The sequence below is a fragment of the Rattus rattus genome, chromosome 8 (genome assembly GCF_011064425.1).
Source record: "Rattus rattus isolate New Zealand chromosome 8, Rrattus_CSIRO_v1, whole genome shotgun sequence".
Taxonomy (NCBI): Eukaryota; Metazoa; Chordata; class Mammalia; order Rodentia; family Muridae; genus Rattus; species Rattus rattus.
In genome coordinates, this window is record NC_046161.1 from 99,399,427 (window position 1) to 99,425,367 (window position 25,941).

General features: G+C 52.6%; 3 protein-coding genes across 4 annotated transcripts in view; 1 reads left to right on the forward strand and 2 right to left on the reverse strand.

Moving 5' to 3' along the window:
- Rnf123 (ring finger protein 123) overlaps positions 1-9,331 on the reverse strand; it is a 28,587-nt gene extending 19,256 nt beyond the window's left edge. The window contains exons 1-9 of the mRNA XM_032910590.1: positions 8,825-9,331; positions 7,746-7,922; positions 7,392-7,476; positions 1,519-1,592; positions 1,313-1,407; positions 901-955; positions 720-805; positions 364-450; positions 104-171 (exon numbers count right to left, since the gene is read on the reverse strand). Coding sequence (XP_032766481.1) covers positions 104-171; positions 364-450; positions 720-805; positions 901-955; positions 1,313-1,407; positions 1,519-1,592; positions 7,392-7,476; positions 7,746-7,827 — 632 coding nt within the window. The 5' untranslated portion in view covers positions 7,828-7,922; positions 8,825-9,331. The remainder of the gene's footprint in view (positions 1-103; positions 172-363; positions 451-719; positions 806-900; positions 956-1,312; positions 1,408-1,518; positions 1,593-7,391; positions 7,477-7,745; positions 7,923-8,824) is intronic.
- Positions 9,332-10,441: 1,110 nt separating this feature from the next.
- On the forward strand, positions 10,442-15,013 carry Mst1 (macrophage stimulating 1). Of its 2 annotated transcripts, none has more exons than XM_032910140.1 (18): positions 10,442-10,503; positions 11,131-11,278; positions 11,357-11,469; positions 11,547-11,661; positions 11,743-11,879; positions 11,961-12,081; positions 12,169-12,287; positions 12,437-12,632; positions 12,783-12,913; positions 12,993-13,095; positions 13,214-13,350; positions 13,438-13,473; positions 13,556-13,664; positions 13,831-13,908; positions 14,082-14,228; positions 14,308-14,414; positions 14,506-14,645; positions 14,788-15,013. In XM_032910140.1, exons 1-18 carry the CDS (start codon positions 10,452-10,454, stop codon positions 14,947-14,949), a joined length of 2,151 nt encoding a protein of 716 aa, XP_032766031.1. In that variant the 5' UTR covers positions 10,442-10,451; the 3' UTR covers positions 14,950-15,013. The 2 variants fall into 2 exon arrangements, with proteins under 2 accessions (XP_032766031.1, XP_032766032.1); XM_032910141.1 differs by having other exon boundaries at positions 10,452-10,503; positions 11,961-12,089; positions 12,177-12,287; positions 14,788-14,949.
- Positions 15,014-15,403: 390 nt separating this feature from the next.
- Apeh (acylaminoacyl-peptide hydrolase) lies at positions 15,404-25,007 on the reverse strand. Its single transcript, XM_032910591.1, has 22 exons — positions 24,902-25,007; positions 24,694-24,826; positions 24,116-24,242; positions 23,264-23,357; positions 23,097-23,172; positions 22,844-23,007; positions 22,565-22,702; positions 22,379-22,470; positions 22,262-22,302; positions 22,051-22,172; positions 21,529-21,589; positions 20,422-20,519; positions 19,747-19,798; positions 18,439-18,527; positions 17,682-17,820; positions 17,117-17,200; positions 16,958-17,038; positions 16,415-16,503; positions 16,131-16,321; positions 15,944-16,046; positions 15,751-15,857; positions 15,404-15,666 (listed from the first exon to the last, which is right to left on the reverse strand). The coding sequence occupies exons 1-22, from the start codon at positions 24,911-24,913 to the stop codon at positions 15,561-15,563; spliced, it is 2,199 nt and encodes a 732-aa protein (XP_032766482.1). The 5' UTR covers positions 24,914-25,007; the 3' UTR covers positions 15,404-15,560.
- Positions 25,008-25,941: the final 934 nt, after the last annotated feature.

Genomic DNA, 25,941 nt, shown 5'->3' on the forward strand with positions numbered 1-25,941 from the left:
TGACTGCCCACCCTTGGTCTCCTGAGCTTGGCCTGCATCCCTGAGAGGGAGCAGGAACCTGGGGCAGTGTGGCTGGGTCTGTGGATAGAGGGAGGAGACTCACAGGCAAAAGGACAGAGTACCATCATCCAGATCAATGAGGCAGCTCACGATGTCCCCCGCTGCCCATGCCTGCCACAAAAGGGAGCCTTACAGACACAGAAGCACAGCAGCATGCCTGAGCCCATCCCAGTTGAGGACCACACAGGAAGGACACAGGAGTCTCCAAGCCTCTGACTCTTCCCTGGTACCTAAAATTCTTCACGGCCAGCCCACGGCTCCAGACAACAACCTAGGGATGGCTCTGAGGTTGGCCCTCCTCACCTTGCCATAGTTCGTCGTGGTCACGTTCCACTTGCGCACTCGGTTGCCGTCATAGGCATAGGAGTTGTGTGTATCTCCAACCCCTTCCTAGAAGGAACTGTTGTGAGGGCTGGGGAGGACGGGTTAGGGAGGGCCAGAGCCCACCAGTCACCAACCCAGAACCCTAATGGCTCTAGAGAAGGGCTGTGATGTTTTTGCAAAGGAGCCAGAGCGGAGGGATGTATGCTAGGTGCCCTCGAGTAGAACGGGGCATGACCACCCTCAGTGGGCGACCCAGATCAGGCAGGCTCCTGAGTGGCTCTGAGGACGCCTGCCACACAAGCCTCCTGTGGGAGAGCCCCTTCCCTGGTGTGCACCTCCTGATTAAAGCGGCAGTTGATGGTACACCAGCCGATCTGCATGAGCCCCTGGGAGGAGATGAGCACCTCGTAGACCCATTTCCCTGCGGAGAGCAGTGTTAGACCCAGCAGGTGAAGGAAGGCTGCTGCTTGCCTCAGTCTCTTCCTAACTCTCTGAGCCTCAGAGGTGTTAGCTCACCTTTGTACACACATGTGGAAGAACGGATAGTGCCAAAGTTGCTGTGTCCAATCACCTGGGTGGAGAAAAACGTGGCATTTCTCTGCAGGCACATATGCTGTCCCTGGCTGAGTTAGCATTGGTGGCACGAGTCTGTCATGGCCAACACTGCACTGTGTCTGGTTAAGGCAGGAGAAACTCTATCCATGCCCAGAGCTTCTGGGACAGGCATGATGGGACCCAGGACTTTGCTAAAAGGCCTTGAGGTAGTGACTGTACCATGGTTTCAGGATTATGTCAGGGGTGTTAAGGGCTGACACCATGGAGTGGAGCAGTGTCAAGATGGGTGTATGGCTAACCTCATCAGGATAAATATAATGATGGGGCCGTATCTGAAAGCTGCACTAGGGGCCCACGACACATCTCCACTCACCCCCAGGAGGTCATCGTCCACAAGGAGAAGCCCCTCAAAGCCTCCTGTGTGGTCTAGGACCACAGTAGATGGGCCAAGTCGGCCTTCAACTTGTCCTGAGAAGGGGGATGTGTGACATCAGGGATGGCAGGGGGTCTGACAGACACAAGGGAAACAGGGAGACATTAGACATCCTCACCCCCTCCTCTCCCGAGAACACCTCATACCCTGGCTCTCTTCGTCGTCCACCTGCAGCAGCTGGTCCACATGCTCTGGCAGGTTATGGAAGTTCAGCGGTTTCCTAGACAATGAGAAGATGCTGGGGCCTACAAGTCCTTGAGCTCAGCCAAACAACAGTAAGTCCCTGTCACCCTCTTCCTTGCGCACTGGCGGGCGACTGCTTAAAGCTCCAGAGCAGTGGTTTTCAACCTTCCTAACGCTACGGCCCTTGGACACAGTTCCTCATGTTATGGTGACCCCCAATGATAAAATAATGATTTCTGGGGCTGGAGAGATGGCTCAGCCGTTAAGAGCACTGACTGCTCTTCCAGAGGTCCTGAGTTCAAATCCCAGCAACCACGTGGTGGCTCACAACCATCTGTGATGAGATCTGATGCCCTCTTCTGGTGTGTCTGAAGACAGCTACAGTGTACTCACATACATACAATAAATAAATCTTTAAAAAAAAAAGTGATTTCCATTGCCTCTTTACAACTGTAATTTTACTACTGTTATGAATTGTACTGTACATACCTGATATGCAACTCCCAAAAAGGTCACAACCCACAGGATGTGAACTATCACTCTAGAAAAAGGACTCGTCTGGTAAGACACTATATTGGATTAGCCACTAAACTAAAACTTACGAGCTGCCTGATTCGGCACATGTACCTCAGGGCTGGTTACAAATGAAAAAACCATCAGTCTCGGTGTTTGTTTCACAAGCAAAAGGACCAGAGTTCAATCCCAAGAACCCATGGATGTGACGGCCTGTGTGTATAACTTCAGCACGGGAAGAGGAGCGCTGGGTCTTACTAGTGAGCCAACTAGCCTACTTAGCAAGTTCCAGGCCAGTAGGAGACCCTGCTTCAAAACATCAAACAAGCAAGCAAAAAGAGGACACCATCTGAGGATGATAGACGTTTCCTCCTGCACCACATGTCCCTGCACACGCCCGAGCTCAAGCTCACACCGCCCTTCTCAGCCTTAATCCCCAGGGCTTGGGGATTTAGCTCAGTGGTAGAGCACAAGGCCCTGGGTTCAGTCCTCAGTTCCAGAAAAAAACAAGTCTTAATTCCCTTATCTGTAAACAAACAAAACAAGATAGCTAGATGTCAAAATGTGAGGATCCGCTCTCTCTTCTCTTCTCTACCCTCTTGCCCCCTTCCCCTCCCCACTTCCCTCATGGCCGGCCTTTCTTCCTCTCCTACTCTTCTTCTCTCATTAAACCTCTCCACATGGGAAAAAAAAGATGTAAGGATTCCAAGGGCCACCATGTGCTCCCCTTAGCTCATGACCTATCTTCTTGCAAATGCACCTGTGTTGGTTCTGGGTGAGAAAGTGAGGGAGATATGGCTGGGGGATGCCAGCTGCCAAACTGGCCAGCACCAGGATTATCTGACCTAGTCCTTAACCCTAAACCTATGGTTCTGTTAGCAGCAACCTTCCCCACTACTCAGTCAAGGGAGACTAGGCTGGTCGGACATGATCTGGCAGTGCAAAGGACCCTGGAGAGGGTGCTCTATCCTATACCTTCCTGTCTTTAGGTGGCCAGTAGAATGCATGGCCCATCTACCCACGATCTTTTGCAGCCAAAGCCAAAAGGGCTGGGCAAGTTTGTCTGGGTATCTGCCTAACCCTCTCAGCACTCGGGTTGGGTGTGGACACACATACCTTTAATCCCAGCACTCTGGAGGCCAAGACAGGAAAAAAAAAATGCAAGTTTGAGGCCTAACTGGGCTATACAACAAGATTGGAGAGGGAGAGAAAAGGACAGGGAGAGGGAGAGGGAGAGGGAGAGGGAGAGGGAGAGGGAGGGGAGAGGGAGAGGGAGAGGGAGAGGGAGGGAGAGGGAGAGGGAGAGGGGAGAGGAGAGGGAGAGGGAGAGGGAGAGGGAGAGGGAGGGAGAGGGAGAGGGAGGGGAGAGGGAGAGGGAGAGGAGAGGGAGAGGAGAGGAGAGGGAGAGGGAGAGGGAGAGGGGGAGAGGGGAGAGGGAGAGGGAGAGGGAGAGGGAGAGGGAGAGGGAGAGGAGAGGGAGGGAGGGAGAGGGAGAGGGAGGGGAGAGGGAGAGGGAGAGGGAGAGGGAGAGGGAGGGGAGAGGGAGAGGGAGAGGGAGAGGGAGAGGAGAGGAGAGGGAGGGAGGGGAGGGAGAGGGAGAGGAGAGGGAGGAGGGGGAGAGGGAGGGAGAGGGCACTGACCTCAGCTCAGCTCCTAAGAATAGCAGGTAGTATTAACAAGCAGCAGGACTTGGCAGAGTAGAGGCCTGATGCCCATCTGGATCCAGTTCACAGACTACCAGCACCTGTTCTCCCTTTAATTTCTGTACCTGTTCTACTCATCTGCCTAAAACCAGCAGACTCTGGAAGGGTTGGTTATAAATGAGTCAGAGGACCAGTTCCCACAAGGCAGTTAATCCTCAGGTTCATGGACCAATGCTTCCTGCTGTAAGACAGGACTGAACCCAAACTGCAGGAGGAAGATATGTGCAAAGCACCCTCCTCACCCCTGCTGAGCCCCAGGCTGAAGTCAGGATCCAGCAATACATTATCCAGCCAGTAACAGGGACGGCTGGAGGCCTGAATACCCCAGTAGTCCAAAGGCTAAAGGAAGTTTCCTCAAAAGCCAGCCTTGCAGGCCCATGATTTAGAAGCGTGCACTCTCTGCGTATGCCAGGAGCACATACATGATACATAGTGGTGGGCAGTGCTCTGAGACGGGCTCCACAGAGGCACTGTCCCTGGCCAAATCCTTGCCTGCCCTTTCTGGGATTTCCCGGGTCCTGGCCTAGAATCCTACATCTCCACAAACAGTGACCCAGCACCCTGCCGCCTGGTGGCCACAGCATTGGCAGTAGCATCTGCTAGTAGTCACATCCGGTAGGAATCAGATGGCCCTGGGAATTAGATGGGGGTGGGGAGGTAGGGGGTGAGATGGGGGGGGGGTGAGATTGGACAACAGCCCTCAAGAGCAGGCTGACCACTCTGCTACTTAAGTAGAACAGGCAGTAAGGCTGAGGGCTTCCCAAAGAGTAGAGATTGTGAACAATAAAACAGGTATGTGACCCAGGGAACACATAGGTAGGGACATTCATGCTTCACTGCAGGCAAAAAAACCTATGTGACCCCACAGACAAATTAAGTTGGCAACAGTCTCAGAAGAGCTTGCAGAATAGACACGGTGCCTGCATTTCCATCACCAGGGTAGCTAAGACAAGAAGCTTATCAATTTGGGACCGGCCTGGGCTATATAGTGAAATCACTTTTTTTTTCTTTCTTAAGACAGGGTATCTCTGCATAACCCTGGCCGTCCTGGCATTTACTCTGTAGATCAGGCTGGCCTCAAACTCACAGAGATCTGCCTTCTTCTGCCTGCTGCCTGCTGGAATTAAAGCCTTGTGCCACCACTGCCCAGCAAAATCATTTTTTAAAAAAAGTTTACTTTTTTTTATATCAGTACGCTGTCACTCTCTTCAGACACACCAGAAGCGGACATCTGATGTCATTACAGATGGTTGTGAGCCACCATGTGGTTGCTGGGAATTGAACTCAGGACCTCTGGAAGAGCAGGCAGCACTGTTAACCGCTGAGCCATCTCTCTAGCCCCTCCCCCTCCTTTTAAGTAGTTGTAAGTCAAATAGTTTAGCCAGCCCTGGGCACCCCTCACACCATGTTACACGAACAAAAGAGCCTCTAAAGGGGTTGGGGATTTAGCTCAGTGGTAGAGCGCTTGCCTAGGAAGCGCAAGGCCCTGGGTTCGATCCCCAGCTCCGGAAAAAAAAGAACCAAAAAAAAAAAAAAAAAAAAAGAGCACAGTGGTATGGACCACGGCAGAACTTGGCCCTAAAAGATATCCACCAAAATCAATTCATACTGTGGAAAAATACTCATGAAATAAGCATGATGATAAAAATTAGAATTCTAGGGGCTGGAGCTAGCTCAGCAGTTAAGAACACTGTTCTTTCAGAGGTTCTGAGTTCAATTCCCAGCAACCACATGGTGGCTCCCAATCATCTGTAATGGGATCTGATGCCCTCTTCTGGCATGTCTGAAGACAGTTACAGTGTACCTACATTAAATAAATAAATACATAAATAAATCTTAAAAAAAAATAGAATTCTAAAGCTGGGCAGAGGCAGGCAGATTTTTGTGAATTCAGGGCCAACCTGGTCTACATAGTAAGTTCCAAAACAGCCAGTGACATATAGTGAGACCCTACCTCAAAAAAAAAAAAAAAAAAATTCTAATTTCCAAAAATGTTTAAAAGTGAGGAATATGTTCATTAGACTGACACTTGTCATTGTTTCCTAGGTTTTATACACACAGAGACACACACAGAGATGTGCTATCTAAAAAGCTGGGCCTTCCAAGGAGAGCGCAAGGGGAACCTTGGGGATGGACCCGATCACCATACATTGTATTCCCGCACACCTTCAGTCCCAGCACTAGGGAAGCAGGCAGATGTTTGAGTCCAGCCTGGTCTATAGAGCTAGTTCAGCCAAGGCCACACAAAGAAACCTTGTCTTGAAACACCCCCCCCCAAATTGTATGTATATATAAAATTGTCAAAGACTAAATAAAAGACTTAAAACTACTGGCGGTGGAAGTAACAAGATGGCTCAGTGGGCAAAGGCACCAGTCATGCAAGTTTCATGACCTGAGTTCAGTTCCTACAACTTGTCCTTTGACTTCCAAAAGTGAGCTGTGTGGTGAGCACAGATCTCCCGATATGTTTTTTGTTTTTTTTTTTGTCTTTTTTTTTTTTCGGAGCTGGGGACCAACCCAGGGCCTTGCGCTTCCTAGGCAAGCTCCTACCACTGAGCTAAATCCCCAACCCCGAGCCCAGATCTCAAACACAGCAGGAAACAAAGAAACAAAGAAAGAAACAAAGAAACAAAGAAAGAAAGAGGAGGGGAGGGGAGGGGAGGGGAGGGGAGGGAAGGAAAGGGAAAGGAAAAGAAAGGAAGGAAGGAAAAAAGGAAGGAAAGAAGGAAGGAGAGAGAAAGAGAAAGAGAAAGGAAAGAAAGTGCTAGACCTGGTGGCAGTACAATCTGAATACTTCAGTGCCAGAGGCAGGTGACTCTCACACCACCCCAAGCTCCAGGGTTCCTTGGTCTAAATTGAAGAGTTCCAGGCCAACCTGTTTTACACAGTCTCAAAAGCAACTTTGAACATTTAAAAGAGTGTATCATTTACTTTGTTTCAATTATTATACAATAGTAAGAAAGTTTTTTTTTTCCTTTCTTGTTGAGGCAGTGTCTTCTCTCCCAGTTTAGATCAGTACTGAACTTCAGTCCTCTCGCCTTTCCCAGCCCCAAGTGTTGGGGTTCCAGTTGTGAGCCACCGCCCTTCAGATCTTTTTTTTTCCCCTAAAAAGTGTTCTGAGGTCTTTTTTCTTAAAGTCTGAATTAGATACTATAGAATCTAAATTATGTACATTGTGAGACAAAGTAACCAGAAAGAAATCACACTAGACTAAGTCACATTTAACTAACAACAGAAGAGGAAGTTTGCTTTGCTTTGTTTGTTTCTGCTACTTGTTGTAACTTCTTTGCAGGTTAAACATGTATTCAACTGAGGTTTCTATGACATAAGGTCAGGCAGACCATCGAGATACAAGAGGCCAGGGCAGAGTAGAGGTACAAAAGTGCTGGTAAGGCCAGATGCTGACAGAGACCAGGGGCACAGAGATCCCTCCCTGGATCCCTGGAAAGGAGCTACTGCTGTCTGGAGAGAGAAACAAGAGTCCAGAGGGCAGCTGCAGGCACGGGTCTCACAGCTGGGAGCACAGTGAGAAGAGAGCACCATGCCCTTCTCCATAACTGCAGTTCCCAGCATCTGGTCAGGCCCAACAGAGAGGAATGGAGCCACACACCCAACCATACCTGCTGGTGGCTGCAGGGGTCCCATGGTCAGGAGAGGAAAAGATCCGGTACAGGTAGTCGCTCAGTAGCTTCTCTTGCACAATGCCTGGGTCACCAATGGGAAGAGAGGAAAGAGGCAAGTGGTCACATAGCTCTTGGTCCCTACTGATCCCACAGACAGCTTGTCTTTGGCCAGCCACAAGGGTCTGAAGAGCAACCATTCCGAGTGCACTTCTCTATGGGTGTCACAAAGAAATGGTCACAGGAACAAGGGGCATGGAAAGTCCCAGGTTTCACTGAACCTGGGCCCTTGCTGCATCTGTCCCTTCCTTCTCCCAACATGAAGCGTGTCCTCCCTGCCACGCCAGCCCTTACCTGTGACCCTGGACTTCTCAGCATCTGAGGTCAGCCTATAGCTCTTTCGGGAGAAAGACATGGCAGCCCCCTTGGACGTCATCTTTCACCGCTCATCGGCAGTCACTGGTCCTGGAGGCTGAGCCAGATGCAGAGTGTCTACTCCAGGCTAGTCAAAGGCCCACACACACCTCAGTCCTGCAAATGGTAGGAAGGCTTGGGAGCAGGTGAGACGGAGCCATGCACTTCACACAGTACTGGCCTAGGGCAGGGGTGAGCAAGGGCTCCCAGCTTTCCACACGGGGATGTTGGATGGGATCTAGGCTGCTGTCAGGGACACTATGTTGCACACTGTCTCAGTGCCCCATACAGGACCTAGCAGAGACCCAGTGCAAAGGGTTTTTGCTGAACCATAAAGGCCTTGGCTCTGGGGAAATCAGATTAACATATTCAAAGTGAGGTGGCCTTGGGTAAAAACTCCTATATTTACACCTTGGTCATGGAGTCCAGGTCATAGTCAAAAGGCAAGACCTTATACCACGTTCCCTGTAGCCTCAAATCCCTCTTATTCCCCGAAAGTAAGAGATGTCACACTAAGCCCAAGCTTCCTCCCTTTTATTTTCAATCTCATTAGCTTTCTTGTACACACACACACACACCCCACATATCCTTCTACACTATGCAATCACTGTCCTAGCCAAGATCACTCTATAGGTATTCCTACTGCTGTCTATCCCTTAGGTAGCATGCTGTTGCTGCAGATGCTACAGAAACTGCACTAAGTCCCTGATGTCTGTCTCACTCTAGAAGTGTGCTGCACAACACCATAGTCAGGAGCCAAGAGTGGTTAACTTTACAAAGTTAAAAACTAAACTTTCAGCTTCGGGAATTCAGAGCTCACACAGGACGGCACTAAACTGCAAGGCAAGGTGTGCCATCACCGCCACCGCCACCGCCACAGAAAGTTCTATTAGCGCCTGTCCAGAGCTTGGCCTTTAGTCACTGCCTGAGCAAGCACTTCTTTTTCTGCAGCCTACTCTTATCACACCCCAAACGGGCCCTCAGCTCCCGCCACAAACCCTTGCCTGCCTGCATCATACCAGGCTCGCTCAGGAAGGTGATTCTGCCGCTGTGCCGCCCTCCGGGGGCCCTCGATGGACATCCACAACCAGTCCCTCTTATATTGCAACAATTGCTGGACTTATTGGACGCAGTTAGTAAGAACTGGAAGTCAACCTTCCAGACACACACTCTGGGTGTCAAGTGTAGAGGATTTAGAGGCGGAACCTGCGTCTGCCCCAGGGCTCCCAGCCACTCCATTACTGCCCAGCCCTTCTAAGAGATCCAGGCTCGAAACCGAACCGACTAAGTCTGGGTGGCCAAGGATGTCAAGGGCAGCGCATGCTCCCCCAAGTCGCCCCTACTTGGCCCCAAGCTCCATAGGACCTGTCAGGCCAGCTCCCGCTGGGAGCCCTATACCGCAGGCCGCGGCACTGTCGCACTGGATCGGCCAGGGGCCTCGAAGGGAGTCACCGGACCCGCCCGGCTCGTAGCCAGGCCGCCTCTCACTCACCCCCGGCCTCAGCCTCCGCGACCGGCTCACAACATCCGCCCAGCTTTTCAGCTACGGCACCCGTCCAGGGCCAAACCGCGTGCCCGCTCGCGCGCCGCTTCAGCCGCGCACGCGCATATGCACAGACCGCAACAGGCCCTTGCTGGCAGAAAACCCTCCCCCGACTCCTACCCAGGTGTTTACCTGTTTTACCTGATGGTCCAACGGCCTTTCCTAGCCCAACGGTAGCAGGAGACTATGTTCTAATCGGTCCCTCGGTCCACCTGTCTCAACTCCTACTTTGCTTGGAGGCCTGACCCACATGCAACCTGAAAGGCCACTTCTGTCAGCAAATTACAAACAGTAATTACATCCCTCAGCTTACCTGGGATGACACTTCTGAGAGGAGATGAATGTTCCTAGGATGTGCTGCTAGGGGTGTGGGCTGACTGGCCTACAGCCGGGAGTCAACTGATAAGGCAGTCTGAACAGGGAGAGGCAGCGTTCGGGCTGGGGAAATTATGTTCCTCAGTTCACAGGAAGAAAGTGAGGACCAGAAAAGTATAATCCGGGGGCTGGAAAATCTTGGCAACTCCTACTAGCAGAATCCTTTGGCATAGAAGTGTCAGTAGTAGTGGCAGCCACTGTGGTCACTAAACTCTTGAAATGTACCAGCATAACTGAAAATTTCAGTTTTTAACTTGGTGAACTTAATTACATAGAGTCTGACTACTGTGATGTGCACCACACCTCTTCAGTAAAGCAGGCACCAGGGACTTCATGCAATTTCTGGAGCACATGTAGCAACAACATGCTACCTAAGGGATAGACGGTGGTAGGAAGGCCAACATAGTGATCTCAGCCAGACTTGTGATTGTATAGAATAGGCGGGCTCTGCCTCAGGGATGCCTAATGTTTCCACAGAACCCTCCTAAGTCCTGCCTACTACACAGAGAGGCCTCTCAGGGATCTAGCTGCAGTGAGAAGGACCAGGCACTTGACTCAAAGGCCTCAGGCCTAGGCTCCATCTAGCAATTGTCACCAGGCGTCAGTCAGGTCCAAGCAGGTTCAGAGCGGGGGTGTGGAGGCAGAGTCACCCAATCCTGAAGGGACAGATTTCACAATTTCCGGGATGGGGCTGTGGTGGGTCACAGTGCAGCGTCCAGCTTAGGAGAATGGGGTGGCTCCCACTACTGCTGCTTCTGTCACAGTGTTCCAGGGCTCTCGGTGAGTGTCACCCACCCTGATCCTGATTTGCCTTCAGGAGGGAGTTCGCCCCGGGCCCAGACAACTCTTCTCAGAGAGTTTACTTTTCTTTTAGGCAGGGATCAGTGACCTTGGCCTGTTGGCAGCTTGGGAATTCAAATATACACTGTCTGATCAGGACTACAGTAGAACATTCTGTAGCACAGAGGTAGTCTTCCAACCAGAGAAACTGTCAAACCCAGAAGGCATGGCTCCTAACCCTAATGGGTCACTGTAACGTATGTCTTTATTCCAGTACGAGGCCAGACTGGGAGTCAGAAGGCTGAAGCTGGGGCCTTTCCCGGAAAAGCATTTTAGCTCAAAGTCCAAGTATTCTCATCCGAGGGGTGAGAAGGGGGAAGTGTCATAGGGCCAACACCACTACCCAGTTCTCATGGAGTGGACGTATTAGACCAAAGCCCAGTGCCAGGCCTACTAGCAGACTAGTAATAATCTCCCTACTGGGTATGGAGGGATCAGCTGGCCCTTGAAAATACACACAGGGCCCACGCCAAGGACTTTGTATTGGTTTCCCTAAATGAACAAAAGATAGGGTGTGTTAAAGTACATTACTAATGCGCACGGTCATTTTCCATGCCCATCTCACAGGGCAGCGCTCACCGCTGAATGACTTCCAGCTGCTTCGGGGTACAGAGTTAAGGAACCTGCTACATCCAGTGGTGCCAGGGCCATGGCAGGAGGATGTGGCAGATGCCGAGGAGTGTGCTAGACGCTGTGGGCCCCTTCTGGACTGCCGGTGAGTGGCTAAGTAGCCCAGACATGGCTGAGGGTTTGAGAATCTGCGTTGCCAGTTAACCTCGCGTCTGCCCCCCAGAGCCTTCCACTACAATATGAGCAGCCATGGTTGCCAGCTTCTACCGTGGACTCAGCACTCTCTGCATGCACAGCTACACCATTCGAGCCTGTGCAATCTCTTCCAGAAGAAAGGCAAGTGAGGAGAAATGGGGTGAGCAACAGAGGCCACAGAGCCTCAGTCCCCGTTGACCTTCTTCCATTGCCCCCAGACTATGTACGGACCTGCATTATGGACAATGGGGCCAGCTACCGGGGCACTGTGGCCAGGACAGCTGATGGCTTGCCCTGCCAAGCCTGGAGCCGCAGGTTCCCCAATGACCACAAGTGAGCCAGACACTTAGGTTTAGACCTATAGATGCAGAATCCCCCACCAGCATGCACTGTAGTAAGGCTGTCTGTCTACAGGTACACGCCCACACCGAAGAATGGCCTGGAAGAGAACTTCTGTCGGAACCCTGATGGGGACCCCAGAGGTCCCTGGTGCTACACAACAAACCGCAGTGTGCGTTTCCAGAGCTGCGGCATCAAATCATGCAGGGAGGGTAAGCAGCTGGGGTCAATCAAACCTAAGGAGGGAGTAATAGGCCTGCCCCCACCTAGAAACGCATTGGCCCTGTTTCCAGCTGTTTGTGTCTCGTGCAACGGCGAGGATTACCGTGGCGAGGTAGACGTTACAGAATCGGGACGGGAGTGTCAACGCTGGGACCTGCAGCACCCCCACTCGCACCCTTTCCACCCTGAAAAGTATGTAGGTAGAACCCTTATGTTGATGATGGGCTTCAGTTCTCCTGAGGCGGGGCCTGAGTCTCAGAGTCTTGTTACTGCTCCCAGGTTCCCAGACAAGGCTCTGAAAGACAACTATTGCCGTAATCCGGATGCATCTGAGCGGCCCTGGTGCTACACCACCGACCCGAATGTTGAGCGAGAGTTCTGTGACCTGCCCAGTTGCGGTATGCTGCAGGGACAGGGCCTCGGGAGGAACTTGGAAAAAACTGGCAGGCGTGGTTCAACTAGGAGAGGTACTAGGGAAGTTAGGCGTGGGCAGAGAGCAAAGCCTGCGGAATAGGAATACCAGAGACCAATTCCAATTTTTGGGCAGGGCCCAACCTGCCACCGACCACCAAAGGATCCAAGTCACAACAGCGCAACAAGGTCAAGGCTTCGAACTGCTTCGGCGGAAAAGGTGAAGACTATCGAGGCACAACCAATACCACCTCTGCCGGCGTGCCCTGCCAGCGCTGGGATGCGCAGAATCCGCACCAGCACCGCTTTGCGCCGGAGAAATATGCTTGCAAGTGAGGTGACAGGACGTAGCAGGGAGAGTGCACCTGTGGGTGGAGGCAGAGTTTGTGGGAAGGTGGGACCTGGGGGCGGAGCCAGAGGTTTCTGCCTACTGCGGATTGGCTGGTGGGCTAGGTGGGACCCTAAGGGAAGTGACTACTCAGGGACCTTCGTGAGAATTTCTGCCGGAATCCTGATGGCTCCGAGGCGCCTTGGTGCTTCACATCTCGACCTGGTTTGCGTGTGGCCTTTTGCTACCAGATCCCACGCTGCACAGAAGAAGTGGTGCCAGAGGGTGAGGCTGGAACAGGGGGTACAGAGCCTGGGCAGGAATCAACCCAGGGCTAACCACCACTCTTGCCTGCCCACCACAGGCTGCTACCATGGCTCAGGTGAACAGTATCGTGGCTCAGTCAGCAAGACACGCAAGGGCGTTCAGTGCCAGCACTGGTCCTCAGAGACACCACATAAGCCACAGTGAGTGTGTGCACATAGCCAGATTGGGCCCTAACTCTTGGGCAGAATGCCTTAAGTTATTGTGAGTCTAAAGAAGGTCTGACTGTGTGTTCCCCCTACCTCCCGCCCGTACATCTAGATTCACACCCACCTCAGCACCACATGCAGGCCTGGAGGCAAACTTCTGCCGGAATCCGGATGGAGATAGCCATGGGCCCTGGTGTTATACTTTGGACCCAGAGACCCTGTTTGACTACTGTGCCCTAAAACGCTGTGGTGAGTGCCTAAGACTTCCCCTTGGCTGGGTTTCAGATCTCACCTCCACAGCTGGCTCCCTTAACCTGAGTGAACTTGGTCTTGCAGATGATGACCAGCCACCATCCATCTTGGACCCCCCAGGTATGGGGTTGGGCCAGTTGTGGGTACACCTTCTTTGACGCTGAGCCTCACTGAAGGTTTCATCCCACCCTACCCCCCCCAGTCCAGGTGCAGTTTGAAAAGTGTGGCAAGAGAGTTGACGAGAGTAATAGACTTCGTGTGGTGGGGGGTCATCCTGGGAACTCACCGTGGACGGTCAGCTTGCGGAATCGGTGAGGCCTAAGTGCTATCTCAAGGAAGGAGCTGAGACTGTAAACTCTGGTTCTATCGGTAGAAGATGGATACCTGGCCCTGTACTAAAAGGTCCTTGTCAAAAATGACAGGTCTACCATGTGTCCTAGGACTCAGTGTGGCTTCTCCTAATCTTTATTCCTCTAGACAGGGCCAGCATTTCTGTGGGGGTTCCCTAGTGAAGGAGCAGTGGGTACTGACCGCCCGGCAATGCATCTGGTCATGGTGAGCCTCGCTTGGGTTTAGGAACTGGGACTCCTAGCCTACCTTCAGCCTCCCTCCCTGCCACTGTCTGTCCCCACCACCCCAGCCGCTTTCCTTTGGCAAGCCAACAAGCAAACTAAATTGGGACAGCTGATTAGGTGTCAAGAATGATCTAGCAGAGTCTCTTTTCCCAGCCACGAGCCTCTCACAGGATATGAGGTATGGTTGGGTACAATTAACCAGAACCCACAGCCTGGAGAGGCAAACCTGCAGAGGGTCTCAGTGGCCAAGACAGTGTGCGGACCTGCAGGCTCCCAACTTGTTCTGCTCAAGCTGGAGAGGTATGTGGACAAGTTGAGAGGGTGTGAGGCAGGGCTGGCCTGTGGTCTTAGGCCCTGAATACCCTCATTCCCTCTAAAGACCTGTGATCCTGAACCATCACGTGGCCAGGATTTGCCTACCTCCTGAACAGTATGTGGTGCCTCCAGGGACCGACTGCGAGATCGCTGGCTGGGGTGAATCCAAAGGTAAGAGCACAGTGCATAGACACGGGCTGCCACAGGTCAGGAGGCCCAGCACTGGTTTTGGCTCAACAGTCCTCTCCTGTCTGCACTCCAGGTACAAGCAATAACACAGTCCTTCATGTGGCCAAAATGAAGGTCATCTCCAATCAGGAATGTAATGTGAAGTACCGGAGACAAGTACAAGAGAGTGAGATATGCACCCAGGGATTGCTGGTCCCTACGGGGGCTTGTGAGGTCAGTGGGAGAGCCCCTGGGCCGGCCTGGGAAGGTTTGGGAGCTGGAACTATACTACTTGCTTACCAAGGGGGCAGGATGTCAGGGGAGGTTGGTCAGTCATTGCCAAGGTCAAGCCTTCACCAGTTCTTCTACCTGCTAGGGTGACTACGGGGGCCCTCTTGCCTGCTATACCCATGACTGCTGGGTCCTACAGGGACTTATCATCCCGAACAGAGTGTGTGCCCGGCCTCGCTGGCCAGCTATCTTCACACGTGTGTCTGTGTTTGTGGACTGGATTAACAAGGTCGTGCAGCTGGAGTAGACCTGCTTTTGATCTCTTAGAGATGACAAGGCTGCTTATCAAACATAAAGCAAACTTTTCTCTATGTCTGTAGAGAGTGCTTCTTCGTCTCTGTTTCTAGAGAATGAGTTGTTGACTCCTTACAAGAGGCTGTGTGGCTTAAGACCAGCACACTCTAGGCTAGGTGTTCTGATCCCGGAACAACTTCAAAGGGTGTGTACTGTGGATGGGCAGGGTGCCGCCATCTTCCAGAGGCGCCTGGGAATGCAAGGATAGTGTAGAAGTTTCCAGCACATGGGATCAGAGCGGAAGGAGCTGTGTTGCTCTGCACCAGTCCCAAATTGGCCAGGACAGGCAGGGTTGAGTCTCTCATGGCTTCTCTCTGTCAGATGACAGAGATGAATCCACTGTGGATAATAAACCCAAGACCTGGGGTTGGGGATGGCCTGGTACAAAGAACCAGCACAAACCAGGCTCTGTGTCTTCCTTTATTATGATAACATAGTTCTTAGTCCTCTGCCCACTCACTGAGTCCACAGCCTAGGAGACTGCTTGGCTGTTCGGTCAGATCCTGGAGCTTACCAAGAGCAAAGTGCAAGACGGGCTGCCCAGCTCACGAAGAACATAGGGCTTCAGCTGCCCAAGTGTGTGTGCAGCCAAAGCACAGCGTTCATGAAGCTGTCTGACTCCGCCTCCACCTCTGACAGTGCGTGGTTGCTCTTGGGATACAGCAGGAGCCTATGTGAGCAGCAACACATGACATTGGAGGGTCCTGCCCTGTTTACCTGTCACCAGCTGCCCGAACTACCCTGTGACACTCACCGGACAGGCACATTCCGGGCCTTGAGGGCACGGTAATACTCCATACCCTGCTTGAAGGGTACCCGCCGGTCCTCCTGGCCCAGCATCAGTAACACTGGTGTCTTTACCTGGGTATATGGAAGGCAAGGAGCTGTGGTGAGCTGAGCTCCGGACTCTGGAGGAATGGGTGGCACACACAAGGACACCTGAGTACCTGAGGGATGTATTTGATGGGCGACTTATCCAGCATCTCCTCCCACACATTCAGATCTGGGAGGCAGTTGTTGCTATAAGGGAAGCCAGTCTCCACCATACACCTATAAAAGACCCAAAGATACAGACTACAGGGTCTCCATGGGAAATGGGGTGGGAGGAAGGGCAGGACTCTAATGTACACTCACCAATCAGGGATGTCAGTGGAGCCCATCATGGAGGCAATGTTGATCACTGGGTTCCGGGCTATACAAGCACTGTAGGTCTCCGGGTATTGACCAATCAGGTGGCAGGAGAGGAACCCACCATGGGAACCACCCATAAGGGCCACGCGTCTTGCATCGAAGTGTTCCTCCTGGAGTACCTGCTCCACTGCAAACTAAAGTGTGGGCAGAGGACACTACAGCTCACTCGCTGGCAGCCGAAAGCCATGAGTCCACCCTCCCTGTCCAGCAGCCCAGCGCCCTGCTACCTGGACATCCTTCACATCCTGGTGGCCCACATTGCCTGGGAGAGAAAGGATGCTGTCTTGGCCAAAGCCAGTGGAGCCACGATAGTTCACTGAAAGTGAGACAAGATGGTCGGGCAATGTTCTCAGTCCCCAACCCAATTCCATGTGTCTGTGACATAGGCCCTAGGACCAGCTGCATCACGTGCTGTCAAGGGGAGGTAGCCAAGAGATGAAGCTGCTACCCAGAGACCACAGCATCCTTTCCACAGAAGCTTCAAGTTAATCCACGTGATCACCAGGGTATGAAGCCAGAGGCTAAGCCAGGGCAATTTCTAGTAGTAGTTTCTTTTTGTTTTCAAAACAGGGTTTTTCTGTGTAGTCCTGGATGATCTTGGACTCAAAACTTCACCTGCCTCTGCCTCCTAAGTGCTGGGATTAAAGGAGTGTGCCCCCATTGCCCAGCCCGTTTCTGAAGAGTAAGTGCACCATAGAAAAGCATATACAACCAAGGCCACCCCATCGCTTCATGGACCCCAGTGGAATTGCAGGTCCGTTCTGACTTACCCATAAGTACTGCAAAGCCCATCTTGCAGAGCATGGCTGGGAACAGCATCCAGGCAGTGACGAAGGACGAATGGGGTCCCCCTGCAGACAGGAAGCAGAGCATGAAAGGCCAGCTAGGAGGGGTGGTAGGGCGGCAAGGGCTCTTAGGTAAATACCTACCATGGGGCATGACTACCATGGGGACCTGGGTCTTATCTGGAGGATTGCTGGGCTGCAAAAGGATTGCTTCAAAGTCAAGGTCAGCTGCAGGGAGAAGGCAGTAGTCAGCAAGACCAGTCATGCTTTCCAAAGGCTTCCTCAGCCAAGGCCCCATCTGCAGCTCTGATACAAGCCTGATCAAGTGAAACAGAGCCCAGCCAAGGTAGCGCCCAGGCAGCTCCCCCCATGGCACATGGAGCCCCCTAAAGCTTGTGCCCTTTCTGCCTTGTCAGAGAGCCCTATTGTCTGGAAGGATAACATTCTGGTGTAGTCGCAGCAGCCTGGGAGAGGCCTACTTCCTTTAAACCTTAACTTTCTCACCACAGAGGATATGCCCTGGCAGGACCCAGTGCTGATAACCACAGCAGGTACTCAGATCTTTGGATGCTACTCCCCATGACCATAAGATCAGAAAAAAATTCAGAGGAAATCCTAGAAAGCCTTCGACGTGAGCTAGGAAGGGTCGCCACAGATGCTGTGTGTGGGGGTCTGGAGAAGGCGTCCACCCGCCATCGGCCCAGCTCACCATATTGTACATTCTCTTGGTCTGGAGGTGGGTGTAGCACACGGATGCCCCAGTGGATGCCAGGAATAGGTTCAGCCTCCTCCAGGGACACCCATGACACAGACTGCTCCTTCCCAGGAGGAGGCAGGAACCCAACTTTCTGCCAAAGGGAAGGAGAGTGTCACAGGCGGGCCAGCTCTCAGAAGCCCATCTCTACAGAGCACTGCAAAGTTTCTTGTTGAGTGGTATATGCCAATAGACATCCCACCACCCCTAGCCCTACCACATTTCTTGGCTTCTAGGTTTTTCTGTTTCCCTGGACTCTAATAATAAATGACTGGGCACTTCTGTAGGCACACTGTGCTGGCCTAGTTCCTACTCTTTTTTTTTTGTTTTGTTTTGTTTTGTTTTTTATGTATTTTTTTTTTTCCGGGGCTGGGGACTGAACCCAGGACCTTGTGCTTCCTAGGTAAGCACTCTACCACTGAGCCAAATCCCCAACCCCCTTTTTTTTTTTTTTTTTCTTTTTTCTTTTTTTTTGGAGCTAGGGACTGAACCCGGGACCTTGCGCTTGCTAGGCAAGCGCTCTACCACTGAGCTAAATCCCCAACCCCTAGTTCCTACTCTTGAGTGCCGAGCCCAAAGAACCACAGGACTAGCTGGAGCCAAGTCCTCTCTGCCCTTCTACATGCTGGCCAGCCACGGTCAGTCTTCGAGCCCAGTTCGATGGCATGGAGTCTTGTTAATCCGGCTCTAGCCTGAGACCCACAATACTCACCAGGCTTGGGGGCAAACTGGGTGTGGAGAACTGGGCAACCATAAGGTCTTTGTCGATTGTAAGCAGCTTCCAGCTTCCTGCTGACCCCGCTAGAGGAAGCAGATGATGTAAGTGCCTGACAGGGCCACCACTTTTCTACCTAACTGCACATGCCCTGGGTAAGCCTCCTGTTCATCTGAGAGACACTGGTTATACTCAAGAATTGCCAGGCGTGTGGGGTTGGGGATTTAGCTCAGTGGTAGAGCGCTTGCCTAGGAAGCGCAAGGCCCTGGGTTCGGTCCCCAGCTCGAAAAAAAACAAAAAAAAAAAAAAAAAAAAAAAAAAAAAAATTGCCAGACGTGGGGACACAGAAAGCTACCAAGGCACTCTATTTACTCCAAAGACTGCAACGTAAAGGGAACGGCAGCCTAGCCCAAAAAACTGGGTGAAGGAAAGAGGACTGGGCTAAAGCTTATCCATTTATTATTGTCATTACCATTTACTTACGTGAATTAGGCTTTACTAGGCTTTGTGTATTACTACTACTACTACTACTACTACTACTACTACTACTACTACTACTACCACCACTACTACTACTATTTATTTATGTGCACGAGGCTTTGTATACCCTAGGGAAACACCCTAGTAATGAGCTGCGTCCCAAGTCAGAGGTGCAGAATTAGGACTTTGGCACCTGTAGTGGTTTGAATAAAAATGGCCCCCAGTAGCCTCATAGGGATGGCACTATTAAGAGGGTCGCTTTGACCCTGTTGAAGTGTGCCATTGAGGGTGGGCTTTGAGGTTTCAGAAGCTCAAGTCAGGTCTACTGTCACTCTCTTCCTGCTGCCAGTCAATCTGCCTAAGCGCTGCCCCGCTCCCCGCCATGACAATAATGGACTAAACCTCTGGATCTGTAAGCCAGCCCCAATTAAATGTCTCCTTATTAAGAGTAGCCACGATCATGGTGTCTCGTCACAGCAATGGAAACCCGAAGACAGCATCTTTCTGTCTTCCAGCTTCCTGCTGACCGCCCTAGAGAAAGCAGATATAGGCAGAGTGCAGAGTCCAGGTAGGTGGAGGACTCAAAGGCTGCTTCCGAGGCAGACCATAGGGGAGAGTGCAGGAAAGCTAGAGAGTCCAGCAAAGGTTTCTCCAGGGTCTGGGCAGGAGGTGGATGACTACAATAGATTGCAGGAAAGGTCTGTGACCTTAGGACAGGGCGTGTGGAGCACACCACTGCTGCCCCATGCCAACCAAGCTCTAGCGCTTTTCCTAAGCTGCCATCCACCCACCCAGCCATCACCCTACTGCAGAGGTCCTGCTCACCAGCTGTCAGGGAGGTGATGCTGCCCGTCTGGGTGTCCACAGCAAACAGGTCCTTAAACAGAGGGGAGACCACTTGTAGCAGCACATCCAACAGCCCGACGGGGCCTGTCCCCATGTCCTTTCTTTTTTTTTTTTTTTTTTTTTTTTTTTGAGCTGGGGACTGAACCCAGGGCCTTGCGCTTACTAGGCAAGTGCTCTACCACTGAGCCAAATCCCCAACCCCCCCCATGTCCTTTCTACTGTCTTAGGGACACTTGGCCTACAGTGATGGCTACTGTGTAAAACAGGGATAACCCTGGATCTAGATTCAATTCCTTCACAAAGTACTAGATAATCCAGGCAAGGAGCAGAAAGATACGAGAACAAGTAATATCATACCTAAAGGACCATGGCACATCCCGGCACATCATCCCTCAAGGGCCCATCCTGTCTCCATCAACTGCCATTACCAAGTGTTCAGGGACCCATCTCAGAGCCAACCCCAAAGCTTGGGGCTCTTCTGTGGGGCATCAGAAACATTTGGTCCTCTTAAGGAAAACCAAGTCCAGCAGAAGGCAGAAAGGGCTTCAAGGAGCCAGTTAAGACTTTCAGGCTCGGCATTCTCCTAGGGCCACATACTCACTCTGCCCCAGGCAAATGTTGATGCTACCTCTCCACACAATCAGAGGCTTTTACCTGCCGACTGCGCTGGGCAGAGTCAAAGACCACTCTCTGGCTGTCAGCTGACCAGCATCCCAAAGGGAGAAGACTGCAGTAGATTCCAGAGAAGCTCTCTGCAAAGGTAGAAAGGTGTAAGCTGCCATCTTAGGAGGGGCCTGGGGGATGAGAATATGAAGTTGGGGAATTCACCCAGGGCCCCTGAAATCTGAGGTAGAACGATAGTCCTAGACACGAGGGTACCTTTGGCAATGAGGAGTTTACTGAGTAGAAGGTGAAGGGGGGGGAGGGGGAGGAGAAGCTTCTGAGGACTGGAAGAGGCAGAGCTGGTGAGCTTATTTGGCAAACTCGATGTTTTCCTATTGGCTGTTCCCTTTTGGGTCTTGGCAATGTAAGTGCCTTAACCTTATTAAGATAACGTACGTATCCACCAGAGTGCAGAGTACAGCAGCTCACGCAGGAGCTCAGAAGGTGGACTTGACCACCCTGTCCACAGAAGCTCATGGAGGACAGAGCACCAACCAAGGACACACAGCTAATGGGCAGAGCTGAGGTTCAGACTAGGTCCCTATTATGGTGTCCTTGCAAACTCAAGGTATGTGCTAAGGATCACGCACAGGTAGCCATGTGCTTTATCACTGAGCTGCATTCCAGCTGTATCCCTGGAACTTTGTCTGCTGGACCTGCCCCACTGGACCCTTGGACCTTTCTCGGTGGTTTGAGAAAAGACTTTCCTCCGCATGTCCTTGGGATGCCCGAGGACTGCAAGCAGAGCTGTAAGCACCTGCTGTTCAGAGAGGAGCCTCATAGCTTCGAGTCCCCTTTCCAGAGGACCAGCTCACTTAGACTGGACAAAGGTTGCCGGGGCAGGATGGAAAACAGAGTAACACACACCCACAGGCCCAGTGCTTCTCAAGGCTAACATTCCAAACTAACATTGTCTGACACTCATCCCAAGCCAACTTGGGCTACTCTGATCTTATTCTATCAGGCTACTACCCATAGCACCATACTGGGCAACAGGGCTACAGTAGCAAGGAGAGAGTCCTCCAAAGGAACCCAGGAAGGTGGGACAGATAGCCCTTGTATAGGCTCTACTGATTCCCCTAGCCAGGCACCTCTTACCTCCCAGCTGCCGGGGTACAATGTCCACCACCACTGAGGTGACCTTGGTGTACCAGTCGTACTGCAAGAGAACACAATGGTCAGACCCACCAGGGCATGGATCTCAGGGCGCAGATATCTATCTCTTCAGGTGACAACTTTGGATTGCTTTAGGGAGAGATGGGGGCTAATTTATCTCTTTTACGGTAGCCTGGACTTGTCTCAGATAGGTGTGTCCCTTGACTTCTACCCAGGGCTCTCCTTGTGCAGGGGATGGACTCTGTATAACCTCCAACTCTGCCCCTGCTCCTTGTAGAGCCTGGCTTCTTGGAGATGTGAACTAAGTGACTGGAGGAGACTCTTAAGGACGTGAGCCCCGAGAGTGCTCAGGCCTCCAGGTCCTACCTTGAAGGTCAAGCCACTGATCCACTGAAGACAGGAGAGGGCCCCAAGTGGGGGAGATGACCATGTCCCTTTAGCCTTCGTTCCCCAACAAGAAGCTAACCACCACCCCCACCCCCTCACCCTCACCTCCCAACTCACCAGGCAGAGCTGGCTGCATTGGTGATGAGGGGCTGGACATGGATACTGTAGGTAGACGATGCGACACTGGTCTGGGCTGAGCCGAGGAGAGCAGATGGCCAGGGAATCATCCGAGAGTAGTTCTAGGCCACAGAAATATGAGTGACTGACACATTCACGGGGGAAGACTAAGCGCGTGTCAGGCAAGCACATGCGGACGCCAGACACTTACCACACTTCCCTCCGCTCAGGTCCACATAGTACAGAGCTGATCTGGAAAGGTCAGAGAGACACTCAGCTCCATGGTCGGCTGGGCCATAACGGCCCTCTGGTCTGCCCACTTCCTCACCTGCGATTGGTGCAATAGCGGATGCCGAGCCTGAAGGGTTCATGCCACCAGCCCACAAACACCACCCCCGTGTCTCCAGGGGCCCAGAAAGCCTGTAAACAAGACCACAAAGTAGGTATGAGCAAGACGGATTGCTCAAACAGGGAACCCTGCCTCCGGGAGGGCACAGGCCAAGTTGCTGCTGACCTGACCAGGTGACACATTTTCAGGGACGCCCTCAAGCACAGAGATGTTGCCACTGTCGATATCTAGCACGCAGAGCACAGGGATGCTTTTGGAAACCATCGTTTCTCCCCAGTCTTCATAAAATACAAACTGGTCCCCCTGAGAACAGAGGACACTCAGTGCCCAGTGCCTTCAGAACCCTGCCCTGCCTCCTAGACATTCGGGCCTCCCAGGTCCACTGGATGCAGTGATGCAGGGCTGCCCGGCGGGGCCTTCGTGGCCTGGCCACACCACAAGCACCTTGATGGCCTGGTCTGGCTTCTTCGGCCTGGCCATCTCATCATCGCTGGCACTGATGTCCAAGGCTTTGGTCTGAAAGAAGGACTCAGCCTTGGGACGCTTCTTCTCCGCCACATACAACAAGTGCGTCTCTGAGTGTGACCAGGAGAGGCAGCCAAAGCAGTCTACATGCAGGGAGGGACGATTAGGGGGAGCCCAACGCTATGGCTGCCCCTTCTTCCCACCCTGCCTGCTTACCAGCCAGGCGCCTCACCATCCTCATAGACAGGCCCGTGCTTCTCCAGCGCCGACAGGTTGAAACTCTTGAGCTTCCGGTTCTTCTCCCAGACCTGAGGATACCTGGGTATCAGGCTGCCTGCCCCTCCGCAGATCCTCCTCACCTGTGGCCTCCTGCCTGCCACCTCGTCCTTGCAGACTCACCTCCAAGAACTGTTTCTCCTCTCCTGAGACTGTGCCTCCGGCCTTGCGAAGCACAGCTTTCATGGTGCCTGAAGGAGACTCTCTGCTCAGCAGCCTGAGAACAGGGGGTGCAGGTCAGGATTCTGCCAAGCCCCAAAACAGCCTTGTGCTGCCCCCTTACTGGTCATAGCCTCTTACATGAATGAATGAATGAATCTCTCTCTCTCTCTCTCTCTCTCTCTCTCTCTCTCTCTCCTTCCTTTTTTCTTTTAAGATGTATTTATTTATTATATATACAGCATTCTGCCTGCATATGTGACTGCAGGCCAGAAGAGGGCATCACGTCTCATTACAGATGGTTGTGAGCCACCATGTGGTTGCTGGGAATTGAACTCACGACCTCTGGAAGAGGTCCTTTAACCTCTGCTCTATCTCTCTAGCCCCTCTCCCTTTTCTTTATAAGGTTTTTTTTTTTTTTTTTTTTGGTCTAGCATTACAAAGTCGGAGGGGGGCAGCATGGGAGACATCTCCCTGCTAACTGGGAGTCTGATCTCATACAGCCCATGCACACTTCTCAAGCTAGCTGGCCTTCTCTCTCTTCCTTACGTGACTTGACTCTCTTCAGATTCCCAGGGACCCAGGACCTAGTTAGGAAGAAGCTTCTAGTGTTTATCAGGCCGTGTCTCCAGAGACCAAATAAACTCTCAAGGAACAGGCACCTGGTTCTTTGCTCCTCTGAAGCTACTCAAAGTTGTCCCTGAAGGGGAGAGGCACAGAGCTTGACACCCTAAGGACATGTGGTGACATTTATACAAGGCTAGCATGGCAGGGAGGGTTGTGGTCTCATCTACAAACTTCTCCTGTCACACTTACTCCCCCCGGGTTTCCACACTGTTGCCTGCAGGCCCGGCAAACACCACCGTGTCTCCGTCATGAAACACTAGATACTGGCGGCAGAATCGGATGTTCTCCATTCGCTCCAAGTCCCTCTGAGTCCACTCTGCAAGGGAGGCACGAGGCTGCTCAACTTGTCTGGGCCAGTTTGGATCACTACCCACCAATCAAGGCCTACCTTTTCCAGTCTGTCTTCGGACATCCTGAGTAAAACCTGGTCAACACTTCACTAATATAACCTAAGCCTAGGTTTCCAGAGCCTGAGCTGACAGTCGGAGAGAACCCACTACCAACCATAGAATTTTAAGGGCAACGTAACTGTTGTTGGGCTATAGAACGTAAGGGTTGGAGAGGTCTGCGAGGTCCACACCTTCCATGCAGGTCTGAATTTTACTCCCACACTTTCAATTCATTTACGGGCTACCACAACCCCCAAAACACCTGTGCGCAGGAACTACAGTTGGTTTCCTCCCCAAGCCCGTGTCAAGCAGCGTGCCTTCCACAGTCCCCACCTGGATGCACGGCCCGTCGCCACCCAGTCCCCTCGGTCTACACACCAGTGTGCACGGTCCGATAGAGGCCCCCATACTGTGTGGTGACCTCCGGGCCCAGGCAGGCGGCGCTCAGCGAAGGCTGGCGGCTAAGGCCCCGGTACAGCGCTGCCGCCTCCTGGGGCTCACTCAGCAGCACCTGCGCAGGGGACACACCAGGGTCAGGCTCAGCCCGGGCTACGGAGGCCACGGGGGCCACGGGCCGAGCCCTCACCTGACGCTCCATAGTCGATCTTTCTGTAGCGCCTAAGTCCCGGAAGTGAGGCTCCGAGGGCGGGGCCTAAGGCGGTCCCCAGTTTCCGCTACACCCAGTGGCGACCTGGGACCTGCAGGGCCCAGCATAAGCTCAGGCCAGCAAGCTGGGGGCGGTGCCTGGGTGGTATGAAGGCGGGGCCTACGAAGGAGCCTCCGGAAGGAGCGGGATTGGCAAGGAGTCGGGTCCTGGGATTTTTAGAGAGGGGAAAGCCTCCGAGGAGCGAGGGCAGAAATGCAACCGCAGAATACAGAGCTGGTGTTCAGGGGTAGGGGAGGTCTGGGATGAGTGAAAGAAGTAGGACCGGACTTCAGCCGACTGTGAGCTGAGAGCTGCGGGGTCAGAGAGAAAACCCTGAGTATTCATTCGAAGGGCTGTGCTTAAGAGGAACGCCAATGATCATGAAGGATGAGGGACAAGGGGATTTGGGGTGGGGTGGGAAAGGTCCATGAAGTCGAAACGTTGCGGGGCGCGGCACTCGCAGGGATCTCTTTCAGCTCTCTCCGCATTTACTGCAAGCCAGGCGGTTAGGAGTGAGAAAATCAGGTCCCCGGGCGGAGCCCTGGGGCGCTGGGCAAAGGGCGGTGCTGAACTCTCTGGGTGCTACCCCGGCTTATCAACCACCAGACTTGCCCCCGAAGCTATCTGTTGCTACAGCCTTAACCCGCCCTTCTCAGTGACTCATTGATGCTGATCTTGAGCAGACTGAGTCAGCCCACTCCAAGAGCAGATGTGGGTGGGGTCAGACTTCACGGAAGAGCAGCGAGGTGCAGTGGAAAGAAGAGCCTAGACAGGCGGTCTCCTCTTGCACACCACACAGGACTAGGTTGAACTTAGGTGACAGCAGAGGGCAAGAGAGGTTGGGCAACAGTAAGCATCTCCCCTTCCTCCATATCCTTGAGACTGGCTGCTCTTTCAGACCAGCTATGGGTCCCCTTGAATGAGTACTTTCTTTCTTCCCTGAGGCAAAATTGATACACTTTGTTTAGTCTCTGTTTCTT

Bases quoted from the DNA above. Each gene is read 5' to 3' on its own strand.
- Mst1 (XM_032910140.1), top strand. From the start codon at position 10,452: ATGGGGTGGCTCCCACTACTGCTGCTTCTGTCACAGTGTTCCAGGGCT. The intron at 12,288-12,436 runs GTATGCTGCAGG...ATTTTTGGGCAG, and splicing joins CTGTGACCTGCCCAGTTGCG to GGCCCAACCTGCCACCGACC. The intron at 12,633-12,782 runs GTGAGGTGACAG...GTGACTACTCAG, and splicing joins CCGGAGAAATATGCTTGCAA to GGACCTTCGTGAGAATTTCT.
- Apeh (XM_032910591.1), bottom strand. The intron at 22,303-22,378 runs GTGAGGAAGTGG...TGACCTTTCCAG, and splicing joins CGCTATTGCACCAATCGCAG to ATCAGCTCTGTACTATGTGG. The intron at 17,821-18,438 runs GTGAGTATTGTG...TCCCTTTGGCAG, and splicing joins CCAGTTTGCCCCCAAGCCTG to AAAGTTGGGTTCCTGCCTCC.